Source organism: Ascaphus truei, chromosome 5 (genome assembly GCF_040206685.1).
Source record: "Ascaphus truei isolate aAscTru1 chromosome 5, aAscTru1.hap1, whole genome shotgun sequence".
Classification (NCBI taxonomy): Eukaryota; Metazoa; Chordata; class Amphibia; order Anura; family Ascaphidae; genus Ascaphus; species Ascaphus truei.
In genome coordinates this window covers 178,978,184-178,989,536 of record NC_134487.1, presented here as the reverse complement: position 1 = coordinate 178,989,536, position 11,353 = coordinate 178,978,184, and the positions used below count along the sequence as shown (strand labels likewise).

The 11,353-nt window shown below is 51.1% G+C and overlaps 1 protein-coding gene across 7 annotated transcripts in view; it reads left to right on the top strand.

Annotated features, from left to right (window-relative positions):
- The window catches only part of ADD2 (adducin 2), a 93,594-nt gene that overhangs the window by 53,692 nt on the left and 28,549 nt on the right, over positions 1 to 11,353 (top strand). For all 7 annotated transcript variants that reach the window (XM_075601348.1, XM_075601350.1, XM_075601351.1 and 4 more), the window contains 2 exons: positions 160 to 311; positions 1,133 to 1,213. In XM_075601348.1, coding sequence (XP_075457463.1) covers positions 160 to 311; positions 1,133 to 1,213 — 233 coding nt within the window. The remainder of the gene's footprint in view (positions 1 to 159; positions 312 to 1,132; positions 1,214 to 11,353) is intronic.

Below are 11,353 nucleotides of genomic sequence, written 5' to 3'. Positions count from 1 at the left end.
GTGTCATAGACAAACAGATTAAATAAGGTTATGAGTGTATCTCAGCCTATTGAAAATATCCCTTGCTTACAGGTGGGTTTTCAGACTAGAATTGGGCAGATATTTGTCACTAATGGGAACTCCAGAGCTAAGAGCAGTAATCGAGGCTTCATTTTTCAGACTCCTCCATGGTGACGCCCATTAATGACATGCACTGCAATGACCCCATTCCCCTCGCGAAGGGCGAGCGACTTATGAGATGCAAAGTCGCCAGCGTCTACAGACTGCTGGATCTCTACGGATGGGCACAGCTCAGCGGGACCTACACCTCGGTGAGCCAGGAATACATTCCATTATGCATCAAGAGAAGTTAGAAATGTATTCTGTCCGCAACCCAGTTGGGTGGCACTTACAAGGCGCTACTGTAGCAATAACAAAGACCAGGCTCAGCAGATCAGGAGTCTTGTCCTAGCACGTTTATGGGGCGATGTATTTAAGCAGCTATTGCAGAAAGCCTCCCGGATTTATGCACCTTTGATGCCAATTAGGCTCCCACTGAAGCTTGTGTGAAACCATTTTAGTGCCATCAAATCACATGCCCATATTTACTAAGCATAGCTAAGTTCTAAGGCATCTTGAATATGCAACAAGGTGCCTTAAAGCTTAATACCACTTAGTACATACAGCCCATAACCTTATATGCCTGGCCTAGTTCTAGTAGCATATTCACCGTTCCGTATGTTTTATGTATAAATAAATAATAATTTTTGATATACACTCCAGCTACTCTGGGCTGAAGGAGAAGCTCAGTAGTAATGACGCTGCTGCTGAATCGAGTGAACCTGGTTCAAATTTCAATGTCAATGTCAACTCTCCTTATGACCTTGGGCAAGTCACTTTATCTCCGGCACCAAAATTAGATTGTTAGCTCTTTGGGGCAGGCAGTCATTGTGCCTGTAAAATTCTATGTGCAGCACTGTGTACATTGTCAGAGCCAGTATATAAGAAAAGAATCTTATTATGTCAAGCTTTCAGTGATAGGACCTGGTCTCTATAAATCCATACATAGAAGCCCACTCCAAGACACTCACCACACCCACCAGTGATTTGATTTACTGGTCCAATGTGTATTTCTTGTGCCTTGTTCTCTTAGCTAAGAGTGAATAAGGAGCAGGACCACTTCTTAATGAGCCCGCGAGGCATCGCCTGCAATGAAGTGACAGCTTCCAGTCTGGTGAGCGCACAACAACTTCCCATTTTCTATATGTTTTTATTGACATATTTTCTTCCTTGTGACTTTCTTGTTAATGTTATGATAAAAGTAGGGTGACCAGATTTCCAAAAGTAAAAACCAGGACACGCAAAAAAATTATCTCTAAAACAAATTACATCATAAAAATAAATACTATAATGGTATTTGTCTAGCAGCGTTCCCAATTCTGCTGTATTATTGATTTATTAATCACCGTCTTCTCCCTCTCTCGTCTCGCTCCACCCCTCTTCCTCTTCTCCCCTCGCTCTCCCTTCTCTCTCCTTCTGTCACCCTTCTCCTCATTCTCTTCTCTCTATCTCCCGTCTCTTCTCTTTCTCCCCCTTACACACTCACACAAACTCACAGACACCCCCCCGCCCCCCAAAAAAAGAATTTCCCAGAAAATCTTTTCACAAAAAAATCAAGCCCCCCTCCCCCACATTGAAAGCAGGGGGTCTCCGGGGCTGCTCCCCATTTATTTAAGCTGTGGGACCCCCTGCTTCTTGAGATACCCGCACACCCTAGGAAGGTGCGTATCTCAGCTCAGGTTTAGATGTCCCATCACATGGGCTAATAGGAAGCCGTGACATCATATGTGGTTTCCAATTGGCCCGTGTGACCAGGGGCTTTAAACTTGAGCAGAGATACCATTTTAAAGCAGCAGTCCAAGCTGCAATTTGTTTTTTTTTGTTTTCCCCGTTAATATGTGCATCATTACAATCCACACAGTAATTAGCTAAGTTGCCAATCGATCGGCAAAGATTCTGTTCGGGGGTTCACTAAATGGCCATCAGTGCAGTAGAAGAGCACCAAAGATGCAAAGTTCTGTGGGGAAGATCATGTGACCAGGCAGTCACTAGATACAATTGGTGCACTGCTAGAGAGAGGGCGAGCTCAAACAGGGGTGTGCCAGAGCCTGTTTCAGAAGAGGAAGTTGTGACTTTGTAAATGGTTGCTATAGAAACAGAGAATGCTTGTTACATTATAATACATAAAAAATGTAATTTAGAGTTGATTTGTAAAAAGGATGGGCGTCCGCAGAAATTTTTTCGGGGGGGAGGGGCATAATTTATATACGCAGCGCAATGGCGGTCCCGGCTGCGGCACAGATTGGTCCCGACTTGGGAGTGAGACGGCTTTCATTGGTAGGTAGTGTTACCAATGAGAGCCGCATCACTCCCGAGTGCTACCAATGACAGTGCGCTGCGCTTCCTCCTGCGTAGCAGCATAGGCTAGCCTACCACTAGCTGCCTGCCGCGGAGCCAGGGGCACCCACCCCCGTCCCGGTCCACCCACCTCCGTCCCGGTCCACCCAGAGTCTGTTTTTGGCATTTATAGCGCCGTTAACGTACTGTACGGCGCCATAAATGCCAAAAACAGCCCAGGACTGCGAGTGATCCAGGCAGAGCCGCCAACAGAAATCATGGGGCCCAGGACATGAAAGGAGCAGGCCCCCCCCGAACCCATAGCGCCCCCCCTCCCCCGAACCCATAGCGCACCTACCACGAAAAAATATCTTTTAGAGCGCAACTTTTACTTAACTGTTTTCTTATTGTGATACAGAATAAAACATTACAATGCAACCTGTTTATTTTTATATTTTCAACAAAAAACATGTGTCTGCCTGCCGGGGTTGGTGAGTGGGTGAATGACAGTACAATGACAGTGGGTGAGTGGGTGAGTGGGTGAATGACGGTGGGTCTTTGGGTGAATGACAGTGGGTGGGTGAATGACAGTGGGTGGGTGGGTGAATGACGGTTGAATGACGGTGGGTGGGTGGGTGGGTTAATGACGGTAGGTGGGTGGATGAATGATGGTGGGTGGGTGGATGGGTGAATGACAGTGGGTGAATGACAGTGGGTGGGTGAATGTTGAATGTGGGTGGCTGAATGATGGTGGGTGAATGACGGTGGGAGAGAGTGACTGTGTGACAGTGACTGGGAGGGTGGGTGACAGTGACTGGGTGGGTGGGAGACAGTGACTGGGTGGGTGGGAGACAGTTACTGGGTGGGTGGGAGACAGTTACTGGGTGGGTGGGAGACAGTGACTGGGTGGGACAGTGACTTGACAGTGACTGGGTGGGTGACAGTGACTGGGTAAGTGACAGTCAGTGACTGGGTGGGTGACAGTGACAGTGGTTGACGTTGACAGTGGGTAATGGTGACAGTGGGTAACAGTGACAGTGGGTTATGGTGACAGTGACAGTGGGTGACAGTGACTGGGTGGGGTGACTTACCTTGACCGGGTGGGTGCAGCTTGTCGCCGGACGCTTCCCCCTCCTGCCCCCGATATCCCCTTCTGCCCCCGATATCCCCGTGGCAGCTGCCAGGGACGGGAGGTGGGCTTGGGGAGGGGGCGCGGGAGGAGGGCTCGGGGGGGGCACGGGACGTGGGCTTCGGGGGGGGGCAAGGCCACGGGAGGTGGGCCGGGGGGCACGTGGGAGGTGGGTGCGCGGGAAGCTGGCCAAGGGGGGAAGCGGGCCGCAGGAGGAGCTGGTACTTCCCCCTCCGTCCCACGTTAGGAGCAGGCCGCAGAGGAGCTGGTACTTCCCCCTCCATCCCACTTTGGGAGCGGGAGGGGGAGCGGGCCGCAGAGGAGCTTGGCTTGTACTTCCCCCTCCGTCCCACTTTGGGAGCGGGGGGAAGCGGGCCCTGCTTGCCCTGCGCATGCTCGCCGGGACCGCGGGGAATCGGCACCATTTTTTTTAACTTTTTTTTTTTAAATTTATTTAATTAACTGGTGCCCGGCCGCGCAGGGGGCCAGGCCTGACCCACGGGGCCCGGCCTGACCCACGGGGCCCGGGAAGCAGTCCCCCCTGTGCCCCCCCTGTTTGCGGCCCTGGATCAAGGGGGGGCAAGCGCCCCCCCTTGCCCCCTCCTGCGGACGCCCATGGCTACAAGTATTTTCTCCTAGTACAGAACTGATTTATTATAAAAAAATAAAAATAAAGAAAAGGACACATGAAGGATATTGCTTGGGCTGTAGCTTTAAAAGAAAATGTTAAAAAAAATAAAAACTCTACGCTACTCTCTTCCTCTTGCTACCTCCACAGACCTGCCACCCATAGGTGCTGCCTTACCTGCTAACAGCCTTGGGCCTGGACCCACACAATTACCCCCATACACAGACCCACACACTTACCTACATAATCACAAACCAACACACACTTACCCACATATTCACAGATGCACACGCTTACCCACATATTCACAGATGCACACGATTACCCACATACTTACAAACACACACACTCGCACTCAAAATAGTGGTTAATATTTATTCATTCATGAAGTGGTTAAAAATGTACTACCACAGAAGTAGACCAAAAGCATTGTTATTTGTTTAAATTGCTTTCCCTTTACTTGTTTTTAATCCTGATCACATACTGTACTTCATTGTAAACACTCCAGGTTCTGTTAATTTGAAAAATATTGATGTAAAAAAAAACTGTTCAGTGCAAATTTTCTTGTCTTGGTCAGATAACTTTACCTAACCTCTAACAAAACCAATATTAATTTTATAATCCCCGGTATTTATCATTGTGATCACTGTAGTTTGGCTTTCATGCTTATGTAACCCTTATTACCCAGACTCATCTGTGGTGTCTAGTGTGCGTGAGGGCAGATTACATGCGTAGTGGTGGTGCATACCTGCGAGGAACAGGAGGGCCTGAGCTTCCCGCGTTGTTATTGGGGAGACAGGACCAGGCTTCTGGGGTGGTAGCCTCCATGCTTTCTTAGTGGTGCAGCGCCTCCATCTTCTATACTCCCAGGAATATGGGATAGGACCTGTATAGAAGAACCCCTTTGGTCCCAGGGTAAATGCTTCAGACTCACACACGGTGTTTGGGTAAAAAGTATTGTCTCTTTATTGGTCAGATCAGCGACTCCAAATGTAGTGGCGACCAGCAGCCACAACAACAACAGCAATGTCTTGCTAATTACTCCGCTCTCCTCCCTTCACCGGTCTTTCCTCCTCTCCTTCCCTCCAAGTCTCTCCTCCGACAGGATGGTCTGGGCTGGGGCGTCAATACCCCGCTGCCCACCTCCGAGGTTACCCTCGGGGTGGGGAATGGATTCTCCCCTTCACCCCAGACAGGGGGTGAGGGGCATTGGTCCACCGGGTCTATATTACTATCAGCTCTACTCAAAGTGGCTGAGTCTCTCCGCTCCTCTCTCTGCTCCTGCACGGCTGTACAGGTGAGACCGCACTGTCGCCTCCAACTCCTCGGACAGACAGCTCGACCAACGCCAACAGACCACTGCCACTTACAGGAGTTGGCTGCTAAGTATAGAGTCAGCCCCACCCCTCATGATGTCAGCAGAACCGCCTCTCTGTCTCACGTCCGCAGCAGAGTCAGAGGCCTGCATCTACCACTCAGGGCAGGGCTTGGAAGGGGGAAAACCCATGATGATTACTGGTGCCTGCCCTTAACAGGACTTACCACAGTAGAAGGAAGATAGGTATAGCCTGTGCTGTTTACAGGGGGCTACACTCTCCCTATGGTGGAATCCAATGGTCCCCACTTGGACCTAGTTTTAGCAGACCCATCCTGCGGTGAACAACCTGGTAAACAGCACACATGAGACATTGTCATCATACATTGCATAATGAGGTAGTTTAGTATGAATACAACCGGGTATTCCCTACATGGAGAACCCTACAGATAATGCTTTGGATCAGGCTTTCTTACCCGCCGTCCATTATGATCCGTGACGGTCACAGCGAACGATTGGACCGGCCCATGCTCAGGCCTGTATGTAACACCGTGCATGTAGATACATCTACCTATGCTCCATATGCGGACCAATTCGCTTATCTTATCCTCATTATGATACCCTCCCTGACCGAACTTGGTCCGAAGGTATTCCTGGACTGCCTCCCTAAGCCAACTGTCTCGGTTCTCTTCAATTTCCCTCATGATGGGCTCAGGCACATAGGAATACTCATACCCGTGGGACTGCCGGTATCTAGCAACTATGGCCCGATCAGCTCGACTTAGTTTGGTGAGTTTGCGGTGCCCTGCCCTGCTCGGCAGTACCCAAAACAGAGGCTCTTCTGGAGCTACGTCATCATATAAGATACTGGGGCCTCGAGGTACAACAAGTTTCTGTTCTATCTCCCAGAACCTATGATCTAACTCATCCTCCACCTCCTGTGGAGTGAAAGAACCAGCCGCCCACCAATGATCTACTACATTATTCTTAATTAATAAGAACCGTGTACGGTCCATCCCCTTGTGGTATCCGGTGAACAAAGGCGCCCACCATTTGCCACGGTGTTCGTACTCTGCGGAATGACTAGTGCGTTCTACCTCAGACTCTACCTGAGATGATACACCGGACGTACCCGCATCAGTAGATCGCGAGCAATCTCTTCTCCCCTTTGCATTATAATACGTAGTAGGGTTAATTTTGTGAACCACTTTGCTGGTAGGCCCAGCCTCTACTGGAGTGTGGGACCCACGGGCCCTCCCTCTAGCTGCAGGAGAAAACAGCACAGGGTTAGGCACAGGTATAACACTTGAATACGGTATCTCCCCATCCGACCCCTCATCACTCAACTCCCAATCCCGGAAGTCTTTGGAGTATTTGGGGTATTTACATAACTTATCCCTGGTAGGTCCCGGTGGCACCACTCGTGACGGGGCAGGGGCAGTGGCCGGGGCAATGGAGCTAGGGGCTGGGGCTTGGGGAACGTCCATATCATTGTCCAGTAAGCGGGTGATACCCTGCCCAAGGGACATTTTCTTAGATGCGCTCTCCGCCATGCTTCTGGCTTCTCGGGAGGGGCCTCGACTCTGTAAGGAAGCCAGGGCAATGGCTGAATCTGTGCTTCGTGAGGAGAACACTCCTCCAGGCCTTCTCTTTCCGGTGGAACCGGAAACGACGTCATCAGGATCGCCCGCAGAATCTCCACCCGCTCCGTGGTCACGCACCGGAAGTGCGTCGAGGACCGGCATGGGCGGTGGCGGAGCATCCGGTGCACGACCGGACAAGTAGGTCTCAAGCCTCTCTTTCTCGTCCGCCGTGGTTGCGGTCTGCGCCTGGTGGGAGTAAGGGGGTGGTGGAGTCTCCTTACCGCTCTGCTGCTTTTTGATGATATCGGGCTCCTCTAGGATCGTCTCGGTCTCCGTCGCACTGGGAGTCACCACGGCCGTGGGACTCTTACGGGCCTCCGGCCTCACCAGCGCTCGCTGTCGGATGGTCTCCGGACTCGTCTGCTCTCTCTTGATGCCTTTGGGGTGGTTCGCCGGTAGGCGCATCGCCACCGATGTCACGCCAACCTCTTCCTCCGAGGAAATCAAGATCGGTTCCTCTGCTGCGGTCGCACTCTTCTCTGTCGACAGCTCGCTCGGCCCGGTAGCGGGCTGGGCCTTAGTTCCTCCCGCTTGGGTGTAACGGGGAACCAGGGCAGTCTTGTCTTTGCCTTCCGCCACCTCCGTCAATGTTCCCGCAGAGGCACCCCGCGGGGTTTCGATCAAAGGCCACGGCTCGTTCGGCCAAAGGTAAAACGTGCCACATTGAGGGCATCGGGCCTTGGTGCTTGGTACCGCGCCCGGTATCCCGCAGTGGACGCACAAACACCGGAGGTATTCCTGCTCAGCTACCTCCACTACCAGTAAGCCTCCTGGTACTTGGTAAATGGAAGTATTCATCTCGGACATGGTTCGCTCAGGGTTGGAACAGCTCAGTGTTTTAGCTCCTTGCTTCTTGCTCCTCGAGTGCCAGACAAAAGTGAAGCTCTTCGCTCTGGCTTCCGGTCCCTCCCTTTCGCTGGGGAGGACTCTCCTGATTGGCTCTCCTGTGGCCTCCTCCCTCTGGTGGAATCCAGAGGCGGGGCTTTTTCTCCTTCGGTGTGACGTGGCCTGGTTTTCTGTCCAGCCACTGCACAGGTGGGTGGGCTTTCGGCTTTCGCGCTGCTCCGCTCCTCTTGCAAGGAATCTGGGTTTGGCGCCAGACTCTTGCACATATCCAGCCACATTGATCTCACTGTCTCTTTGCACATTTCACGTGCTTGCTCCAGGATTGGCGGAAACCGCCATTTTAGATCACCTCTCTTGCTCCGCGGAGCACATGTAGGGACGGACGCCATCTTGGATGAGTCCTCCAAATGTCCATGTGCCCTATTCTCAGTGTCTACTGGGTATCTCGTACCTAAACACTGACTGACCTCCAAATGTGTGCTCTGCATTCTGTTTCTGTATCCCACTAAAATGAGGTGAGTTTACCCCAGGTTCAGCGGAACTCCTCTCCTCCATGCACTGTACTCGGTGTCTACGTTGCAAGTGCTCTGTGGTGCGTCTGTGTGGGTGATAGCTAGTGTACCTCTCCTTTCTAGGTACGGGCGTCTCCTACTTTTGGTCACTCATAGTGCGGGCCCTGGGCCATGGTCCCTGGACTAGTTAACAGGCTGACCCCCCCAGTTGCCTCACGCTATCTGCCTCAAGGGACTCGGTCAGCTATAACTATTCACCCCTCCTACGCCACCTCCTAAGGGCGCCCAAGGCGTACTGTGCGAGAGTCTACGCTCCTCTGACTACCCTCGGTATGTGCAATTGCACCCTTCCTTCTCCAGCACTTGCACGGAGAGTGCATCTCACTCTTCCTGTTCCGTCTCGCTGTCAGCCTGGCCTGTTCTGGCATCTCAGCAGCGCCTCCAAATGTAACCCTTATTCCCCCCCCCCAGACTCATCTGTGGTGTCTAGGGTGCGTGAGGGCAGATTACATGCATAGTGGTGGTTCATACTTGCGAGGAACAGGAGGGCCTGAGCTTCCCGCGTTGTTATTGGGGAGACAGGACCAGGCTTCTGGGGTGGTAGCCTCCATGCTTTCTTAGTGGTGCAGCGCCTCCATCTTCTATACTCCCAGGAATATGGGATAGGACCTGTATAGAAGAACCCCCTTGGTCCCAGGGTAAATGCTTCAAACTCACATACAGTGTTTGGGTAAAAAGGATTGTCTCTTTATTGGTCAGATCAGTGACTCAAATGTAGTGGCGTCCAGCAGCCACAACAACAACAGCAATGTCTTGTTAATTACTCCGCTCTCCTCCCTTCACCGGTCTTTCCTCCTCTCCTTCCCTCCAAGTCTCTCCCCCCCGACAGGATGGTCTGGGCTGGAGCGTCAATACCCCGCTGCCCACCTCCGAGGTTACCCTCGGGGTGGGGAATGGATTCTCCCCATCACCCCAGACAGGGGGTGAGGGGCATTGGTCCACCGGGTCTATAATACTATCAGCTCTACTCAAAGTGGCTGAGTCTCTCCGCTCCTCTCTCTGCTCCTGCACGGCTGTACAGGTGAGACCGCACTGTCTCCTCCAACTCCTCGGACAGACAGCTCGACCAGCGCCAACAGACCACTGCCACTTACCGGAGTTGGCTGCTAAATATAGAGTCAGCCCCACCCCTCATGATGTCAGCAGAACCGCATCTCTGTCTCACGCCCGCAGCAGAGTCAGAGGCCTGCATCTACCACTCAGGGCAGGGCTTGGAAGGGGGAAAACCCATGATGATTACTGGTGCCTGCCCTTAACAGGACTTACCACAGTAGAAGGAAGATAGGTATAGCCTGTGCTGTTTACAGGGGGCTACACTTACATTTGGAAAGTTATTAAAAAATAACTTTAAATGTTGAAACAACAGTTGAAAATGGTAGAGATGTTACTGGGTGCTTTCTTTTTATTAAAATATACTGTATGTTGCTAAATTATACAAGGAAAATTAGGTCTGCACTTGGACATTATAAACCCCCAGGGGTATGGAAACCATTCGGCTCTTTTTTCAACTTCACTTCTAAGGCCGCGATTATAGTTGTGGCGTGCGCATGCGTTGCTCAGCGCGTGACGTCACGCGAGCAACAGGGGGCATGGGGAGCCGTAGCGGACACGTCACCAGGCTGCTTCGCCCTCATTGGCTGAACCGCTCACGTGACGCGGCCGTCACAAGAAAAAAAAATTAAATTGTATTTTCAAAAATCGCCCACGCTGTCGCTCTGCGTGCACTATGGGCGGCCTCATTGAGGAACACACATTTGTGCTTGCACACGGCCACTATAATCGGGGCCTAACGTTTCTTCCTCCTGCTATTTTACATTCAGCAACCACTTCCACTGATTATTACCTTTATTGACTACTGAACCTCTACACTACAGTACGTGCCTAAACGTCACAGTGTCCAAGGAGCTTGCAAGTAGAAAGAGTTCTCTGGAGCAGGAGAGGAATTGAGGCAGCGTTTCACATGTGGGTGGCAAAGAAGCACATCTTTTAACACATTGCATTCCCTGCATGCCCGCTATGTAATTTAAAGTAGTCTCAGCATAGATAATATTGCCATTTTAGGCATGCTGATTTTGCGTAAAGAAATTCTGCTGCTCCTGGCATACAGTAATAACCAAGAGGGTGTTAGGACTATACTAGAACCACGGGGTCATATGTAGGATATGAATGAGACCAGATAGCTGAACCCATCCCCTTTTGAAAGCACACCAAGTCCTTTTATATTTTCTTAACTTTATTGGGGAAGTCACAGAAATCAAAGGTACTTGTAGATGGTATTGTGTGGTGAGAGAGTGCTTCTCTAGGTGAAGGTGCTTTGGTATGGGGGGAAGGTCAAAACGGATTGCCTTGCAAGGGAGTAGATAGAAGAAAGGTGTACTCACTCAGGCTGCAAATGGATAAAAGGAAGTGTGATATTACTGTCACACAGGAACAGTAACAGGACTGCACTAACTGGGAGCACAGACAGGGGAGTTGGGAAAATCCACCTAGCTAGGAGGACTTGAGAGGTTGTCAGGGCAACCAACTTCTGGCAGTCTGGAGAGGGGAATGTATCTAAAATGTAGCAGTTTCCACATGCACTGGGAGTTACAGATGCAGGGAAAGCATACAACCAAATAGAGAAGGCTGGCAGTCAGAGCTGCAAAGGGAAACAGAAAAGTAAACAGTCCTGTTCCAGGACAAGGACACAGGAGTAGTTTGTCTACTGGGAGAGTTATGGGTAGTGGGTCCAGTGACTTATCATTAGAGCTCCTAAAATATGTTTTTGGGTTTCTCTTCTCAGCCTCTACAGACAACATTTCCAGGTTGGCATTGGAGTCTGCTCTTAACAGAGCCTGCTGACTG